Genomic DNA, 19,981 nt, shown 5'->3' on the forward strand with positions numbered 1-19,981 from the left:
AAAATGGAGAACAGTGTGGAGATTCCTCAAAAAACTGGAAATAGAACTGCCATATGATCCAGTAATCGCACTCCTGGGCATACACACCGAGGAAACCAGAATTGAAAGAGACACATGTACTCCAAATGTCATCGCAGCATTGTTTATAATAGCGAGGACATGGAAGCAACCTAGATGTCCATCTGCAGACAAATGGATAAGAAAGCTTTGGTACATATACACGATGGAGTATTACTCAGCCATTAAAAAGAATACATTTGAATCAGTTCTGATGAGGTGGATGAAACTGGAGCCTATTATACAGAGTGAAGTAAGCCAGAAAGAAAAACACCAATACAGTATACCAACGCATATATATGGAATTTAGAAAGATGGTAATGACAACCCTGTATATGAGATAACAAAAGAGACACAGGTATATAGAACAGTCTTTGGAACTCTGTGGGAGAAGGTGAGGGTGGGATGATTTGGGAGAATGGCATTGAAACATGTATATTATCATATGTGAAACAAATCACCAGTCCAGGTTCGACGCATGATACAGGATGCTTTGGGCTGGTGCACGGGGATGACCCAGAGGGAGGATAAGGGAAGGAGCGAGGTGGGAGGGGGGTTCAAGAAGGGGAACACATGTACACCCGGGGCGGATTCATGTCAATGTATGGCAAAACCAACCAATATAATATTGTAAAGTAATTAGCCTCCAATAAAAAAAAAAAGAGAAATTGGAAGGATGAAGGCATGAGGGCAGGAGGCCTTTTCTTTAAAAAGGCAATGTGGGAAGACTAAACTAGGTATGTACTCTTTACAAGGTGTTTTCAAACCCAGTTTGCCAAAGGAACCCCCCAAAGAAGCTTTTAAAGAATCCAGATTCATGGACTTCATCCCTGGAGATTCTGATTCCAGTTGATCTAGGGTAGACCCTCAGAATGTCTCTGTCTTTTCCCCCCTAGGTTACTCTGGTTATTTTTGATGCTTTCAATCAAGCCCTGGCATTTGATTTGTAGTAGAAGAATGACTATATAATATCCCATAGTGTCCTGTACAAGTCAGGCCTCAGTTTTGCCTTTTGTACTTATTCTATGACCCTGGTACAACAGCTATCCCAAAAAGAGTTAATGAAACAGGAAAGTGCAAAAACCGGTATATTGGATGTCAGAGAAAATACACTCTAGTTGCCTCTCAAAGTATTTCCACACTAGACTTTGCTCTCATTTCTTGGAAATTATTAACATGGTCCATAAACCTCTGATAATGGCTGAACTTGTCCCAGATATGGTTTTCTCTCTTCAAAACAATGATTTATCAATTTACTACATTTTGTTCCAACAGTAAAGTCTATTATAAAAGTAAATCTATTCACAACAGAATTTCTAAAGATTTTATTGCTTTATGTGGGGCTATTGCATCATGCTACATATGTAGCTTAATTTTGTGGAAATAAAATTGATAGTCTTTTATTTAAAACTTCTTTTATTGCCACTCATTATAAAAACTATGTTTTATATTGTGACATGTATATGTGTATATATGTATATATATATATGTACAATGCTATATATGTAGCATTGTAGTTGTATTAGTGTGTTCATGGATGGATTTATGTCAATGAGGAGGGGAGGGGCATATATTATTGAAAAAAGGCTTCGAGAAACAATAGTTTCCCTTACTACATGAATTCATATATTTTCCATTGATTCTAGTCTAATGTATTCTATTTTGATCTATTTTCATTTCATGGAAAATGCTACCAATATTCCATTGAATTAGTTTATGACACGCTAACAGGTCATAAATGGTATGGACCTAACAGAAGCAGAAGATATTAAGAAGACATGGCAAGAATACACAAAAACTGTACAAAAAAGATCTTCACGACCAGATAACCATGATGGTGTGTACACTCACCTAGAGCCAGACATTCTGGAATGCAAAGTTAAGTGTGCCTTAGGAAGCATCACTATGAACAAAGCTAGTGAAGGTGATGGAATTCCAGTAGAGCTATTTCAAATCCTGAAAGATAATCCTGTGAAAGTCCTGCACTTGGTATGCCAGCAAATTTGGAAATCTCAGCAGTGGCCACAGGAAAGGAAAAGGTCAGTTTTCATTCCAATCCCAAAGAAAGGCAATACCAAAGAATGCTCAAACTACCACACAATTGTACTCATCTCACACGCTAGTAAAGTAATGCTTAAAATTCTCCAAGCCAGGCTTCAGCAATACGTGAACCATGAACTTCCAGATGGTCAAGCTGGTTTTAGAAGAGATCAAATTGCCAACATCTGCTGGATCATGGAAAAAGCAGGAGAGTTCCAGAAAAACATCTATTTCTGCTTCATTGACTATGCCAAAGCTTTTTACTGTGTGGATCACAATAAACTGTGGAACATTCTGAAAGAGATGGGAATACCAGACCACCTGACCTGCCTCTTGAGAAACCTGTATGCAGGTCAGGAAGCAACAGTTAGAACTGGACATGGAACAACAGACTGGTTCCAAATAGGAAAAGGAGTACGTCAAGGCTGTATATTGTCACCCTGCTTATTTAACTTCTATGCAGAGTACATCATTAGGAACACTGGGCTGGAAGAAGCACAAGCTGGAATCAAGATTGCTAGGAGAAATATCAATAACCTCAGATATGCAGACGATACCACCCTTATGGCAGAAAGTGAAGAGGAACTCAAAAGCCTCTTGATGAAAGTGAAAGAGGAGAGTAAAAAAGTTGGCTTAAAGCTCAACATTCAGAAAATGAATATCATGGCATCTGATCCCATCACTTCATGGGAAATAGATGGGGAAACAGTGGAAACAGTGTCAGACTTTATTTGAGGGGGCTCCAAAATCACTGCGGATGCTGATTGCAGCCATGAAATTAAAAGACGCTTACTCCTTGGAAGGAAAGTTATCATCAACCTAGATAGCATATTAAAAAGCAGAGACATTACTTTGCAAATAAAGGTCCATCTGGTCAAGGTGATGGTTTTTCCAGTGGTCATGTATGGATGTGAGTTGGACTATGAAGAAAGCTGAGTGCCGAAGAATTGATGCTCTTGAACTGTGGTGTTGGAGAAGACTCTTGAGAGTCCCTTAGACTGCATGGAGATCCAACCAGTCCATTCTAAAGAAGATCAATCCAGGGTGTTCATTGGAAGGACTGATGCTAAAGCTGAAACTCCAATACTTTGGCTACCTCACGCGAAGAATTGACTCATTGGACCAGACTGATGCTGGGAGGCATTGAGGGCAGGAGGAGAAGGGGACAACAGAGGATGAGATGGCTGGATGGCATCACTGACTCGATGCATATGAGTTTGGGTGAACTCCAGGAGTTGGTGATGGACAGGGAGGCCTTGCGTGCTGCAATTAATGGGGTCGCAATGAGTCGGACACGACTGAGCGACTGAACTGAACCTGTAAATGATAGGTTTGTATTGTCAGCTCTCAAAATAAACTAATATTTTGAAAGTTTTTATTCAATATTTATATCATTTGAACTGTAACAAAAAACACTTGGTTTAAAACAAGTGAAAACAATGAATTTCATTCATTTTAATTCAAGAGTTGTTTTCTCCTTCAGTCGAAAAGAATTTTAAATTTGTGTTATTATACTATGAATTGTGTGCATTTCAATATAATTAGGGCCCTGTTAGGAGTGCCTGAACAGAGTACAAACATGTTTTGAGAGACTTAGCTTAGACTAAGCTCAGTTTTCATAGGCATTTCAATAACTGTCCTTAACATCATTGTAAGAGATGATATTGAAAAATTCTTCCTCAAAATCTTATAAGTAATCAGTATTCAAGGGAATGTTTTCAGAAGATATTTTTTAAAAGTTGATGGGAATGAAAATCAGAGAAAGGCATCTAGCGATTTTGCTCCATAGCAGACATGAGGCATCCTTTTTCACCTGAGGGTGATACTGAAGTGTATTTTGTACTGCGCAATGCCCCCTGAGGGCTAAGGAGAGTCTTTGAAGTTATCTACTGTCATTTTCTATCCAGGGCAGAGTTCCATTGTTTAGCATCCTTGAGATACTACCTAGTATTTTTCTAGATGGTATGGAGTCACAAAAGGCTTCCCCAAAGGCTCAGTCTTAAGAAAATCTCCCTGCAATAAAAGAAGCTGCCTGCAATGCAGGAGATGCAGGAGCTGTGAGCTCTATCCCTGGGTCACAAGATCTCTGGCAAAGGAAATAGTAACCCACTCCAGTATTCTTGCCCGGGAAATCCCATGGACGGAGGAGCCTGGCAGACTGCAGTCCATAGGGTCACAAAGAGTTGGACATTATTGAGTGACTGAGCACATTCAAAGTATAGAGTCACAAAAGAAAGGGCAGTGTTAGTGGTAAAAAGACAGTAATTACTACGTGTGGTCAAAGGAAGGAGATATTTCTGATTAGGTGGTTAGTTGAAGAGTCTTCTCAATGGAGGTGGCTCAGAAACACAAATTTTCTTAGGAGTGACAGGTAAAATTTCACCTGAAAGAAGGTCTGGCCCAAGTAAACATGTGGAGGTTAGAAAGCATAGGGTGTGTTTGAGGGACAGGAATCTCAAGGCTGGAATCTCAGTAGAATGTTGTTGTTTAGTCGCTAAGTCATATCCAATGCTTTTGCAACCCCATGGACTGCAACTCACCAGGCTCTTCTGTCCATGGGATTTTCCAGGCAAGAATATTGGAGTGGGTTGCCATTTCCTACTTCAGGGGGTCTTCCTGAAGGAAGGATCAAACCTGCATCTCTTGCTTGGCAGGTAGATTCTTTATACTGAGCCACCAGGTAACCCCCCCTCCTCAGTATCAGTAATGTTAATTGTTCTCCAGGAGCATTGCAGTATCATTCCTAGCAGAGTATATTTGCAAGATAGCAGGCAAAAGTTAGCCAGTAAATTATTGTCCTCAGTCCTAATTGAGTTAAAACTCACTAGAACCATGCTTCATTGGGATGAAGTAGACAAGTGTCTGTGATTCAGAATAAGCTGAATAATAGGCACCAAATGCCTTAGTTATGAGTACTTATTGCATACCTTCATTGTAAATTATATTTACTATTACGTTTAATCTATTACGTTTATGCCACCCTGAACACAGCTGATCTCATTTATTATGTTTCAAAATATTTTTGTTAGCAAATATTTTCTCTAAAAAGATTCATGTCTTTTATCTATATAAAGTTTGGATTTCATACTAGTACACTTTTAAACACAAAATAAATGCTTTTCTTTATTACATGTAGACACAGGGAACATGGAGGTGCTCCACCTTTATGGAAGTGAGAAACAGAAGCAGCAGTGGCTAGAGCCTCTTCTTCAAGGGAGTATTGCCTCCTGCTTCTGTATGTCAGGTAAGACCAAATCAGTCACGTTCTCCCATTGTGCACTCTTGCCAGGTTATTACGAAGGAACTAAAGAGATGTGGAATGTGGCTCTGTGTTTAGGCAAATTTTCCTGTGACCAGAAATACGAATGTGTTTGTTGTGAGCCCTGTTTTAATATTTTGGCATTTTTAAATGTGCAGAATAAAATCGTCCTCCACTTTGGGATGATACCAGATGTTTTCTGGTAGCCTGCTTTAGCAGCAGAGTAAACCTAGTTTCATAATCCTTTGACTTGCATTTAAAGTTGCCTTCTAAGGACATTTAAGATATTTTTTACCTTAGTGTATGAAACATTCACCTTTGTGATAATTTTATACTGACACTTAAAAAGTACTCCACTCTGCCATTTTTCAAAAAAAATAGAACTTTTACCCGTGTTGGTCACATACTTCAAATTATAAATTATAATCATGTGGGCTGATGAAAGTAGGAGCATGTTAATAAAAGTGGGTCTTGGTATATTTGTACATAGGAAACAGTTATTAAGAACTCTTACTCAAAGAACAAAGTCATTGTTTTATAATTGAGTTAGAATTAAACTAAGTTTCACCTGACCATAAATCTGTCAGAATTTATTATCCTTCTATAACACTGCATGCATTTATAACAGTAAAACTGGGACCTCCCTGGTGGTACAGTGCATAAGAATCCACCTGCCAATGCAGGGGACATGGTGTGATCCCTGATCTGGGAAGATCCACATGCTGTAGAGCAACTAGACTCGTGCACCGCAACTGCTGAAGCCCAGGCACCTAGATCCTGTGCTCTACAACAGGAGAAGACACCACAATGAGAAGCCCGTGCACTGCAACTAGAGAGCAGCCCACGTTCCCCACAACCAGAGAAAGCCAGTGCACAAAACCAAGACCCAGCACAACCATAAATGTAAATTAAAAAAAAAAAAAACTTAAATAGACAGCTCCTTTTCTAAAGAAAGAGTATCTCTAGTTTTAGAAAGGGAACACGTCAACTATTTGAAGGATACTGCTCAAAAGAGCAGCATATTAACAAATGCAGATTACTATGATTTAAAAGTAGCCTGTTAAGTTCTAAAATGCAATGCAGTAAAGCAGTCTTGTAAAGGTGTCCTATGGAAAGCTTTCTGAAGACAATAAACGTTGAGCTGGTTTTATAGAATGCAAAATAGATCAATGAAAGCATTACTGATGGAATTTGAAAGGCACAGTTAGAAGTTGTTGAAAATACTACAGAAAGAGTGTCATAGATGTAGAAAACAAGCTATGGTTACCAAGGGAGCAAGTGGCAGGAAGGGATAAATTGAGAGATTGGGACTGTCATATACACACTATACACACACACACACACGCACACACGTATATAATAGATAACTTGTATATAGTCTACTGTATAGCACAGGGAACTAATGACCTATATGGGAAAAGAATCTAAAAAAGAGTGGATATTATGATTCACATTTCTGTACAGTGAAAACTAAAACAACATTGTAAATCAACTATACTCCCAAAAAAATTAATTAAAAAAAAAGTTGGTTAATATACTAAACCTATGCTGATCAAGACCATCCCCAAGAAGAAGAAATGCAAAAAGGCAAAATGGCTGTCTGAGGAGGCCTTACAAATAGCTGTGAAAAGAAGAGAAGCAAAAGGCAAAGGAGAATAGGAAAGACATACCCATTTGAATGCAGAGTTCCAAAGAATAGCAAGGAGAGATAAGAAAGTCTTCTAGTGATCAATGCAAAGAAATAGAAGAAAACAATAGAACGGGAAAGGCTAGAGATCTCTCCAAGAAAATTAGAGATACCAAGGGAACATTTCATGCAAACATGGGCTCAATAAAGGACAGAAATGGTATGGACCTAACAGAAGCAGAAGATATTAAGAAGAGGTGGCAGAAAAACACAGAACTATACAAAAAAGATCTTAATGACCCAGATAACCATGATGTTGTGATCACTCACCTAGAGCCAGACATCCTGGAATGCAAAGTCAAGTGGGTCTTAGGAAGCATTACTACGAACAAAGCTAGTGGAGGTGATGGAATTGCATTTGAGCTATTTCAAATCCTGAAAGGTGATGCTGTGAAAGTGCTGCACTCAATATGCCAGCAAATTTGGAAAACTCAGCAGTGGCCACAGGACTGAAAAAGGTCAGTCTTCATTTCAATCCCAAAGAAAGGCAATGCCAAAGAAAGTTCAAACTTCCGCACAATTGCACTCATCTCACATGCTAGCAAAGTGATGCTCAAAGTTCTCCAAGCCAGGCTTCAACAGTACATGACCTGTGAAATTCCCGATGTTCAAGCTGGATTTAGAAAAGACAGAGGAACCAGAGTTCAAATTAAAACATCTGTTGGATCATTGAAAAAGCGAGAGAGTTCCAGAAAAACATCTACTTCTGCTTTATTGACTATACCAAAGCCTTTGATTGTGTGGATCACAATACACTGTCGAAAATTCTGAAGAAGATGGGAATCCCAGACCACTTGACCTGCCTCGTGAGAAATCTGTATGCAGGTCAAGAAGCAACAGTTAGAACTGGACATGGAACAACAGACTGGTTCCAAATCAGGAAAGGAGTACGTCAAGGTTGTATATTGTCACCCTGCTTATTAAACTTATATGCAGAGTACATCATGCAAAATATGTCTGACTGGAAGAAGCACAAGTTGGAATCAAGATTGCTGGGAGAAATATCAATAAACTCAGATATGCAGATGACACCACCCTTATGGCAGAAAGCGAAGAACAATTAAAGAGTCTCTCAATGAAAGTGAAAAAGGAAAGTGAAAAAGTTGGCTTAAAACTCAAGTTTCAGAAAACTAAGATCATGGCATTCGGTCCCATTATTTCATGGCAAATAGATGGGGAAATAATGGAAACATTGACAGACTTTATCTTCTTGGGCTTCAAAATCACTGCAGATGGTGATTGCAGCCATGAAATTAAAAGACGCCTGTTCCTTGGAAGAAAAGTTATGACCAACCTAGACAGCGTTTAAAAAGCAGAGACATTACTTTACCAAGAAAGATCCATCTAGTCAGAGCTATAGTTTTTCCAGTAGTCATGTATGGATGTGAGAGCTGGACTATAAAGAAAGCTGAATGCCGAAGAATTGATGCTTTTGAACTGTGGTGTTGGAGAAGATTCTTTGAGAGTCCCTTGGACTGCAAGGAGATCCAACCAGTCAATCCTAAAGGAAATCAGTCCTGAATATTTATTGGAAGGACTGATGTTGAAGCTGAAACTCTGATACTTTGCCACCTGATGCGAAAAAGTGACTTATTTGAAAAGACCCTGATGCTGGGAAAGATTGAAGGCAGGAGGAGAAGGGGATGACAGAGGATGAGATGGTTGGATGGCATCACTGACTCAATGGACATGAGTTTGAGTAAGGTCTGGGAGTTCGTGACGGACAGGGAAGCCTGGTGTGCTGAAGTTCATGGGGTTGCAAAGAGACACGACTGAGTGACTGAACTGATGATGGGGAAATCTGGCTTGCAAATATGTAGTAGAGATTTCCATTATGGGAAGTAAACAGTGATATTTTTAATGTATGTTTGATGATTAGAGGATTAAGTGAGTTGTAACCCAAGACATGTGTCACTGAGTAAGCCAAAAACACAGTTTGGATAGCTGATCTCTCTGAGTTGTTCTAAATATTTCATTCATTCTGTCAGTGCACATTTATAAAGAATACCTACTATGTGTCATGGTAGGAAGATGAAAAAGACAAAGATACCTCTGTCATCAAAGAGTTCACATTTCTTTAAGTGTCTTTTATAAACTAGTGGTATCTGCCTGCCTGTAAATTCAGTCTTTACTTATTTGTAGAGCCCGATGTAGCTTCAAGTGATGCCACAAATATTGAATGTAGCATTCAGCGAGATGGAGACAGCTATATAATTAATGGCAGGAAATGGTGGAGCAGTGGTGAGTATTCATAATGACTCTTTATGCCAGATGCTGTGCTAGAATAATAAGATATATAGTTATTCATCTCATGACCACAGTTGCTTCCCTGGTGGCTCAGAGGTTAAAGCGTCTGCCTCCAATGCAGGAGACCCGGGTTCGATCCCTGGGTCGGGAAGATCCCCTGGAGAAGGAAACGGTAACCCACTCCAGTATTCTTGCCTGGAGAATCCCATGGACGGAGAAGCCTGGTAGGCTACACCACGCGGTCGCATAGAGTCGGACACGACTGAGCGACGGAACGGAACCTTTGAAAGCATTTTCAAATTTAGAAATAGTTGATAAAAGGAAAGTAATCTTAAAATAATGTCTTGATTAGGTAATGTTTATTTTAAGAACAGAAAACATCTATTTTTTTTTTTACATTTTGTGAGGAAAAAATTCATATTAGTACACACCATGTTCAGCCATTGTCATTTCTACCAAAATTAAATTTTAGGAGGGGCATATTACCTGGACAATAATAATTTATATATAATTTTTAAAGAGATAAGCAGTACATGTTATTAAAAATAATTTGTGGTACATATTTTCATTGCTTCAAAATACAAGTGTTTAAGTGAAAAATAAGAGTCTTTATATATAGGAAAATATTTAGTCAACCCTGTTATAGAATCACATAAGTGGATAAGTCCTTTGTGCAGTTATAAAAATTAAAACCTGTGATTGCCTGAGGATTGTTCCTAGAGTATACATGACAAGCCTAATAGGATAACCAGCTTATTACTAAAGAAAGTTGACATGAAAGTAAGTTATACATTAAGAAACTTGCTAGTAATATATTAAAATGGCCAGAAAAGCTTTTTTTTTTTTATTGCTAGTTTTTATTCTTTCTGGAGTTTTATGAAATCACTTACACATTAGAAACAGGAAAAAGAAAAAGACAGCCAGAAAGCTTATTTTTTTATTTTTGATTGCTAATTTTTATTCTTTCTGAAGTTTTAAGAAATCACTTACAAATTAGGAACAGGAAAAAGACTTCAAATGTTGCTGCATGATTGTATAATACTTGTATTACATAATACTTGAATAAGTATTAAAATTATGCAAGAAAATTGTTATATTAAAATTTAGATAATTTAAGATAACTGTAAATGACCCTTAATTCTGTTTTAGATGCCCTAACTTGTGTTTTTCTTATGTATGAGTGTTAATACTATTTTCCTATATTGTTAGTTTTAATTTCTATGTTTTATGAATTTATTATTTTGTTTCCTCTTTTTCTTGGCTTCTACCCAACTCCCCTTTCCCATCCCAACCTCTTCTTTGCTTCAAGTTGCCACCACAGTGTTTGAAATTTGAATTTCAGAAAAATGCAGATTTTGATCTCAGTGGGAAGCATCATTCATGTGTATTGAAGCAAGAGAAAGATGGGTTTTATATTTAAATGCTGAAAGTACTGGTTGGCTCTGCAGCATCTTCAGATTCAAAAGGAATCTCCTCCACATTTTGTCTTTGTCTTCTCCAGGATCCATATTTCTTGGCAACTTTCATGATGTAGTTTTTAAAAGAGGTTCCCATGAACACATACAGGACCGGGTTGAGGCAGCTGTGAAAGAGTGCAATACTCTCTGTGATTTGGATGGCAACATCCATGCGTTTGCTCATGTCACAGTCAGTGATCAGGGAGTAGATGATGTCTATGGCTTGGCAGAACTTGACAATGTTATAAGGTAATTGAGTGATGATGAAAACTATGACCACTGTGAGAAGAACTTTGAGGGGCCAAGATTTTTTAATGTTAGGCATCTTGATGAGTGTCTTTGCTGTGATGAAGTAGCACACTGCCATGATAAGAAAGGGTATTACAAATCCAATGCAGATTTCCAGCATTTGAATTGATGCTTTCATTGATGTTCCTAGGTGGTATGGAAAGATGGGAATGCACCTATCTTTATGATTTACTGTATAAAAAACCAATTGAGGTATACTCAGCAAGATGGCAGCCACCCAGACGCAGAAACAGATGACCCAGCATGGTTTTCCCACTCCCGATTGACTGGGAGCTTTAGTTACTGCCCAGTATCTGTCTGTGCTGATACAAGCCAGAAACTGCATTCCAGAGACAAAATTGACTGTGTACAAGGCTGAAGTGACTTTGCACATGATTTTCCCTAAAACCCACCCATGAACTGCATTAACTGCCCAAAAAGGCAAAGTGAATAGAAGAAATAAATCTGCTACTGCCAAATTCAAGATGTACACATCTGTTTTGGTTCTCCGCTTTTTGTAATAGGCATAAATCGCCACTACAGTGGAATTGCCTGCAAGTCCAATGATGAAAGCTATTGTGAAGAAGGCAGGTAGGAAAACTTTTGCAAATTTTCTGACCTCTTCTTTTATACAGACCACTTCATACTGACTATAGTCATGAGTGTCATTCATTTCATTTTCCTCATAATAGTAATCTGTTGACTGGTTGTATTCCAAAGCCATGGTTTCAACCTAAATGGAAAAAGAATACCGTGTATTTATTTTAATATTGCTTAAGTGGAAACACTTTTGCTCTAGCATGTTTTATGCTTTTATTAGAGAATAGTTTATTGCCATAACATATGTGAGCCTGAGTCTGCCACTCTTTGAAACTCTTTAATGGAAGTTACACTGGAATATATCCTCAAGAGTAGTTTTTCATCGCTCGTTTTTACGAGCCTGTACAGGAACTGGGATTTACAGAGGGAAGATAAAAAATAATACCCTGGGAAATGTTCTTAATCATTAAGCCCTAAAACTTTTACATACACAGCTTTGTGATTCTTATGTAGTATATCAACAATAAATTAAAATTTTAAATTAAAATAAATTATTTAAATATTTTACTTATATTTATTCATGAATTTATTTTAAATTAAGTTAAATAAATTATCTCAGTTGTTGGCTTTTATAAAACAAAGTCTCCTCTAGTTAGCTTCCCTCCAAAACTTGACACTGCATGCTGATTGTAAACTACTGTTTGGTAGAACTGCTGTTCCACTAGTCACCTAAGCCTTAAGCCTGCACCATCCTTGATTCCTCTCTGTCTTCATCCCTTCATCCAGATTTTCAGTCTGCCCCTAGATTCTGATTTTACCTTCCAAATAGATCTCAAATCTGTCTCTTCCTTTTCACATAATTCAACCACATTATTAACCTGGCCTATTACAATGTCTTCCCAACTGGTATCCTACTGTTCTCATTCCTTCTTACCACTTCCTTGTCAAAAACATTTTTCTTACTGCCATCAGTGTGCTCTATTTCTAAAATGTCAGTCTTACCACTCTCCTGCTTAGCTCCTCACCTAAAAGACTCATCTCTCTGAAAGATACAATCTAAGCTCTTTACCATGATACCCAGGGCTCCATAATGGAGTCCTACCGATGGTTCCTGTACACCTTACACTGTAGACGGTGACGATAGTGATTTGCCGGTGGTTTTTCGGCACACACCATGCCTTAGTATGCATCTACATCATTACTCATCCTGTTCTTTTATGTGATACACTGTTTCCTTCCCGTCCCTTGAAAGACCATTTCCTATTCAGTTAACTCAAATTTCACCTTTCTAGAAAACTTTCCCAATCCAATAACTGTATCTACGTATCAACTGTATCTACATATCAGAGAACTGACCTGGTCCTGTGGAGTTTCCCAGACTACCTTTTCCCTCTATGGTCTAAGTTCCCTAAGACTGTGACCTGTTGGATTTCTGTTTGTAATTAATAACTGAAGAGAGTGCCTGGTACACTCTAGGTGGCCAGCAAATATTTATCAACTATAACGTTTACTAGTAGGTATAAAGCTGTTACTCTAGGAATGGAAAGATGATATTCCAGGAATCTTGTGTCTCATCATTAAGTTATTCTACTATGTTGTCAATTAGTACCCTGTAGTATTAAGATAAGCTTGCACAAAATTCACATTTTAAAATATATATAATAATAACTTTTAGCGTTTTTATTATAGTGCTAAGCTTTGTTATGCTTTTTCCTTGGCCCTTCTTGTCTTCCTTGGGTTATTTTTTGTCCTTGGAAGAATCTCAGTGTTCTTAAAGAATCATTAATGAGATATTATTTTCAAAACAGTACCCCAGCTTATGCTACATTTTCAAAAGAATATACATTTTCAAAAGGTTATACTTGCTAACCTTTTGTAAATTAGTAAAGCAAAATGAAAAAGGCCACATAGAGGGAAAATACCACATAGAACTGCTTTCATTATATAAAAACCAGGTGCTCACAATTTAAAATGACTGTTTTATCCTTACAGTTATTTGAAAAGTTCCAATCTAGAAGACCACTCTAGTGTTCATTTTCTTATACATTAATTATTAACACAATATGAACTTTGTTCTTTCCTTCTCTTTTATCACAGAAATCTTGAATCTGGTGATAAGGTATAATATGGCCAAACAGTATAAGATATTAAAGAAAGATATTTTAAAAGAATTAATCATATTAAAAATATGAGTAAATAAAAACAGGACTGGAAATTATTTGCAGAAGTGAGCCTTCTGGCAGATAAATAGAAACACATTTAAATGCATTTATAATTATTACAAGAATTTTAAAAATTGGTGTTTATAAAACAAAGCAAGAAAAAAATGGTATAGCAAAACCTGTTATTAACAAAGCTTCATAGGCAAGTAATGGTATTAAAATAATATTTTCTTCTTGCTATATTCATATTTTTGTTTTAAGGTTGAAGTGTATAACTTTTCAAATAGCTCTTTTTTGCACATGTAAACTTTTATGCCCGACTCCCTCTACATAGGTAAATATACAAAATCTTTGGACTTTTAAAAAAAGTCATATCCAACTCTGAATGAAAAAGAAAGAAAAAACCAACCTGTTTCAGTAGGCAGGCAGGAGCAGTCTTGAATGCAGAGAGTAAAAAATCAAATGACACTCTCTAACTCAGACTACTTTTGTTTTCGTTTTTACACCCCGCCTTTGTCTTACATCCAGGAGGGCTTTCCGGAAACATAATCTTGTGAGCACTTGATCTTTTATTCATGTATAACCGTCCTGTGAAGTCAGATCCAAGTTCTTAAGTATCCTTGGTTATAAACTTGAAGGAAATCAATCTTGTTTCAAAAGCTGCAGACCTTTCCAAGTTTCCACCTAACCGAAGGGAATGCGAACGTGCCTGCAGCTGACGTACTGACTGCCAAACCCAGAGAATTCACCAGAGCGCCTCAAGGCAGTTAATGAGTACTTGTAGGTAGTATCTAAACAGATACTGTCAAAAAGTATTTTATCTAGGAAAGAAAACAAAATGATTGTAACTCAGAAAATTATCTTTTTGAAGACTAAATTATCAAAAATAAATTCTGAGTAATCATTAAGCATTTATAGTAGAATTTAAATTTTTATACCAGATCATTTTATATTTTATTAGTACTTAAACTGTGAGACTCCTTGGCTTCACTGAGCTCCTCCTCTGCCCTTGACCCCAGAGTATGCCTTTCCCCATGACTTCAAATTCTTGTGCCTTCTTGTAATCTTCAGTGACCAGCCACAAACTTTTCACATCCTTCTGTCTGGCAAGCCTATCTCACCCTTCCCCCACTTCCAAACAAATGAAATTTAGAGAAAAAAATGTATGCAGATTTAACACTACTAGGCTGTTGGACCTGGACTCTCCTCACATTTGCATAACAGTTCCCTTACTTACTTTCTCGGAGGAGACTAGGCTTAGTCTCTACCTTCAGAAGTTATTTCAGATCCTTACCTTTTTTTCTCTAAGCAGTTGATCTAACATTCCTGTTGGTTCACAGAAAAGAGGTCACTGAGGTGTTCGCCTTCCGACAGTGTATGTCTGAGGGTACAGCCAGGTTCTCCTCCTTGTTATCAACCAGTCTTTGAGGAAGAGTTATTTGCATGCAGCTGAACCATCTCACCAAGAAAAAAAAGTACCTAGATTCGCAGTGTTTGCCTTTCTTCATGGTGTAAATACTCCCACCATGACCAGTTTCAGCTACCAATGTGAATTCACTGAGGGCAAATCTGCTAAGTGATGAATATTTTCAGCCTTTCTTAGGAGGCTTTAGCACAATTCTTCCAAAGGAGGCATCTCTTCTCCTTACCATAGCTGATCATTACTCTGATCTCTTATGAAGGATACTGCTCTTAATGTTATCCCTGCCCTCTCTAGGGGCTTCCCAGGTGGCTCAGTGGTAAAGAATCGGCCTCCAAATGCAGGAGATGCAGGAAACGCAGGTTTGATCCCTGAGCAGGGAAGATCCCCTGGGGTAGGAAATGGCAACCCTCTCCAGAATTCTTGTCTGGGAAATCCCATGAGCAGAGGAGCCTGGCGGGAGTCCAGGGAGTCACAAAGAGTCAGATGCAACTGAGCATACATGCACACCCTCTCTAGACTCTCTGGTCTTTCGCTTTCTCTTACCTTTCATTCTTTTTTTTTTCTTATGTATTTTGGGGCCAGGAGGAAGCAAACAAGCAACCTTCCACTAAACTCTTAGAATGATCTACAAGTTCCCACACGGTCTGCCTCCATCCCTCATTACCCCTCTGACTTATTTCCTTTTACTTACCCCTTTGCTTGCTTATTCTGCCACACCAACCTCCATGCTGTTTTGAAATGTACCAGGCACATTCCTTCTTAAGGCATTTGTATTGGCTCTTTTATCTGCCTGGAATGTGCTTTCTTTTAATATCCACACAGTTCACTCCCTCATGTCTTTCAAGTCTTTGTTCAATTACCACCTCCTCATTGAGGCAACCTCTGACTATTCTATTTAATATACCATCACAAAACAAATGAACAGACATTAAACAAAACAGAAACAGTTATAGATACAAACAAAAAACAGATGTTTGCCAGATGGGAGGAGGAAGACGGGGGAAAGGAATAGGTGAGGGAGATTAAGAGATTTCAAGCTCTTAAAAAGAAATTATAAACTTCCAGTTGCAAAATAAATGAATCATGGGGATGAAATGTACAGTGTGAGGTGTATAGTCAATAACTAAGTGATTTTTATACGGTGACTTATCATAACTAGATTTATCATAGTGGTCACTTTAAAATGATGGAAATATCACTATGTCATATAATGGGAACTAATATAAAGTCATAGGTCAATTGTACTTTGAAAACAAGCAACCATAAAAAAAGAAGAAGAGATCAGATATGTGGTTACCACAGGCAGGTGGGTGTGTATGTGCATGCTTGGTCACATCCAACTCTTTAATATCCATACTACATATTGAATCAATGTTTTATATGATTTTGGGGGGTTAGGGTTTTTAGGGGGAGGGGGATTGACCATGCTGCATGGCTTGTGGGATCTTGGTCCCCTAACCATGGATCAAACCCATGACTGCTACACTGGAAGTGTGGAGTCTTAACCACTAGATCACCAGAGAAGTCCTGTATATGAGTTTTTTACTTAGCATTTTTGCTTAAGCATTTTCGTGTTATCCCAGACTCCCTATAAATGACATTTTTAGTAGATAAATAAAATTTTGTTGTGTGGATTATCATAATTTGCCTTACTGTTCAACTGTTAGATTTTTCTAGTGTTTTGCTATTACAAATAATGTTATAGAGAGCATCTTTGTAGATGTAGTAGGAAATTGTACTTAATCTTATCTTACTGAGGGATTTTGAAGAATGGGACTAACCATGTCTATCACTTTTCTTGTTACACTAAAGATAGCATTCCATAGATAATCTTAGAGTTCTTTCAGATAATTGCTTAGAATGTTTTCTTATTCTTTTAAGAAGGGTTTCATTATATGGACACATCCATATAATTGTCTTCTGTTGATTGATATTGATTTATGCCCAATTCTTTCCTCTCTCAGTTCATTCATGCGTGCTAAGTCACTTCAGTCATGTCTGACTCTTTGTGACCCTATGAACTATAGCCCACCAGGCTCCTCTGTCCATGGAACTCTCCAGGCAAGAATACTGGAGTGGGCTGCCATGCCCTTCTCTAGGGGATCTTCCCGACCCAGGGATTGAGCCTCCATCTCTTGTATCTCCTGCATTGGCAGGCGGGTTCTTTACCACTAGCAACACCTAGGAAGTTCAGGAGCAGCTATATCTGTAGGATAAATCTCAGAAGTTGAATAGGTGAATTAAAGACTAAGTGAATTTGTAATTTTGATGGATGTGGCCAAATTGTACTTTATAGGGATGTTATTACTGTACTCTCACCAATAATGTATGAAAGTATCTATTTCCCTAGAACATTGCCAGTTGAATGTCTTGTTCCACTACCATTTTGCTGTCTTAAAAAACTTGTAATTCAGTACCAGTTCAGTACCATTCCCTTTCCCTTGACAGCTGTATGTGAGATATTTTTCCTAAATTGTTGGGGTTTTTTTTGTTTGTTTGTTTGCTCTAGTTTTGTTTCTTTGTTGTTATTGTTTAGTTGCTAAATTGTGTCCGACTATTTGTGACCCCAAGAAATGTAGTCTACCAGACTCCTCTGTCCATGGAGTGGGTTGCCATTTCCTCCTCCAGGTGATCTTTCTTACCCAGGGATCGAACTTGCATCTTCTGCATTGACAGGAAGATTCTTTACTGCTGAGCCACAAGCGAAGCCCAGTTTTGTTTCTTACTGTAAAATAGTTCAATACAGATGAGCCAGTCAGTCTTTATCTTTTAATTTATTTTTTCTTTTTGGCCACATACAAGGATTGAACCTGGGCCGTTGGCAGTGAGAGCATGGATTCCTAGCCACTGAAGCACAGGGGAATTCTCACATTTATTATTTTTGATGTTTAAAATTTCTTTTCCATTCAGAAATTTCATAGATACTAAATTGTTTTTCTTATAGATTTTTTTATGTCTTGAATATTTAACTTTTTTTAAAATTTTAATTCTGATCTATTTGGACCTGATTTTGATTCAACTATATTTTGCAGTTGTGACAGTGTGTAACATTTATAGAATACTTTTTAGACGTAAACCTTCCTAGAGGGTTCAAAATAGGAAAAAGAGTACGTCAAGGTTGTATATTGTCACCCTACTTATTTAACTTATATGCAGAGTACATCATGAGAAACACTGGGCTAGAGGAAGCACAAGCTAGAATCAAGATTGCCAGGAGAAATATCAGTAACCTCAGATATGCAGATGACACCACCCTTATGGCAGAAAGTGAAGAGGAACTAAAGAGCCTCATGATGAAAGTGAAAGAAGAGAGTCAAAAAGTTGGCTTAAAGCTCAACATTCAGAAAACTAAGATCATGGCATCCGGTCCCATCACTTCATGGCAAATAGATGGGGAAACAGTGGTAACAGTGGCTGACTTTATTTTTCTGGGCTCCAAAATCACTGCAGATGGTGACTGCAGCCAGGAAATTAAAAGATGCTTACTCCTTGGAAGGAAGGTTATGACCGACCTAGTCAGCATATTAAAAAGGAGAGACATTACTTTGTCAACAAAGGTCCGTCAAGTCAAGGCTATGGTTTTTCCAGTGGTCATGTATGGATGTGAGAGTTGGACTATAAAGAAAGCTGATTGCTGAAGAATTGATGCTTTTGAACTGTGGTGTTGGAGAAGACTCTTGAGAGTCCCTTGGATTGCAAGGAGATCCAACCAGTCCATTCTAAAGGAAATCAGTCCTGGGTGTTCATTAGAAGGACTGATGTTGAAGCTGAAACTCCAATACTTTGGCCACCTGATGAGAATAGCTGACTCATTTGAAAAGACCCTGATGATGGGAAAGATTGAGGGCAGAAGGAGAAGGGGATGACAGAGGTTGAGATGGTTGGATGGCATCACTGACTCGATGGACATGGGTTTGGGTGAACTCCGTTAGTTGGTGATGGACGGGGAGGCCTGGCATGCTGCGGTTCATGGGGTCGCAAAGAGTCAGACACGACTGAGCGACTGGACTGAACTGAACTGAACTTCCTAGAGGAAGAGTAACTGAATTTCAAAGGTTGTTTCCCCTATTAACAATAGCACATATAATCCAAGGGAATACATGATTTTCTTTTTTTTCCTTAACTGTATGATAAACATTTTTTTTAACAAGTGAAAATTTCATTGTAAAATGTTAGTTAACACATAATTGTTTTTAAAATCTGCCTGCAGTGTGGGAGACCCTGAAGAAGGGAATGGTTGCCCACTCCTGCATTCTTCCCTGGAGAATGCCATGGACAGAGGAGCCTGGTGGGCTAAGGTCCACGGGTGCACAAAGTCAGATATGACTGAGTGACTCACTCTTTCACTTTTCATTAGTATTAATGCTAAGACCAAATAAAGTTTATATATTTCACATCAGAAGTTCAATATTGGTAGAAATAGCCTTGATGCTTTGTAAATGACTAATTTTACTTCATATTATATTATTGTTTATATCACTTTCCTTATGGTTGCAGGCCATATCCATACGCAACAGTTATGTTTTTCTCCACCTGTCATATTTCCTTGTGTTGTAGAATGATTTTGTTTGATAGTCATGTGGTTGTAAAAATGTGTGAAATTAGAACTCATCAGCAAATATCAGGAAAATGTCCCTTTCAGCCTGACTTAATCCTGGCACTTGAACAGTCTTAAAATACCACACATTCTGGATTAAAAACAAAATTATTTTATATGTGCCATCTGTTTTCACTCATGAAGTCCTGTGACACAGCAGATAAATATTTAAATGCTTTCCGATCTATTCAGATTTCCTTTAATATATTTAATTTGTGACATTT

The 19,981-nt window shown here is 37.9% G+C and overlaps 2 protein-coding genes across 2 annotated transcripts in view; one reads left to right on the plus strand and one right to left on the minus strand.

Annotated features, from left to right (window-relative positions):
* The window catches only part of ACAD11 (acyl-CoA dehydrogenase family member 11), a 123,257-nt gene that overhangs the window by 75,905 nt on the left and 27,371 nt on the right, over positions 1–19,981 (plus strand). The window contains exons 12-13 of the mRNA XM_055413627.2: positions 5,234–5,341; positions 9,186–9,284. Coding sequence (XP_055269602.1) covers positions 5,234–5,341; positions 9,186–9,284 — 207 coding nt within the window. The remainder of the gene's footprint in view (positions 1–5,233; positions 5,342–9,185; positions 9,285–19,981) is intronic.
* ACKR4 (atypical chemokine receptor 4) lies at positions 10,707–14,282 on the minus strand. The gene is made up of 2 exons (XM_055413663.2): positions 14,147–14,282; positions 10,707–11,768 (listed from the first exon to the last, which is right to left on the minus strand). Exon 2 carries the CDS (start codon positions 11,757–11,759, stop codon positions 10,707–10,709), a length of 1,053 nt encoding a protein of 350 aa, XP_055269638.2. The 5' UTR covers positions 11,760–11,768; positions 14,147–14,282.

Source organism: Moschus berezovskii, chromosome 1 (genome assembly GCF_049115385.1).
Source record: "Moschus berezovskii isolate FMDL1 chromosome 1, NW_MosBer_1.0, whole genome shotgun sequence".
Lineage (NCBI taxonomy): Eukaryota > Metazoa > Chordata > Mammalia > Artiodactyla > Moschidae > Moschus > Moschus berezovskii.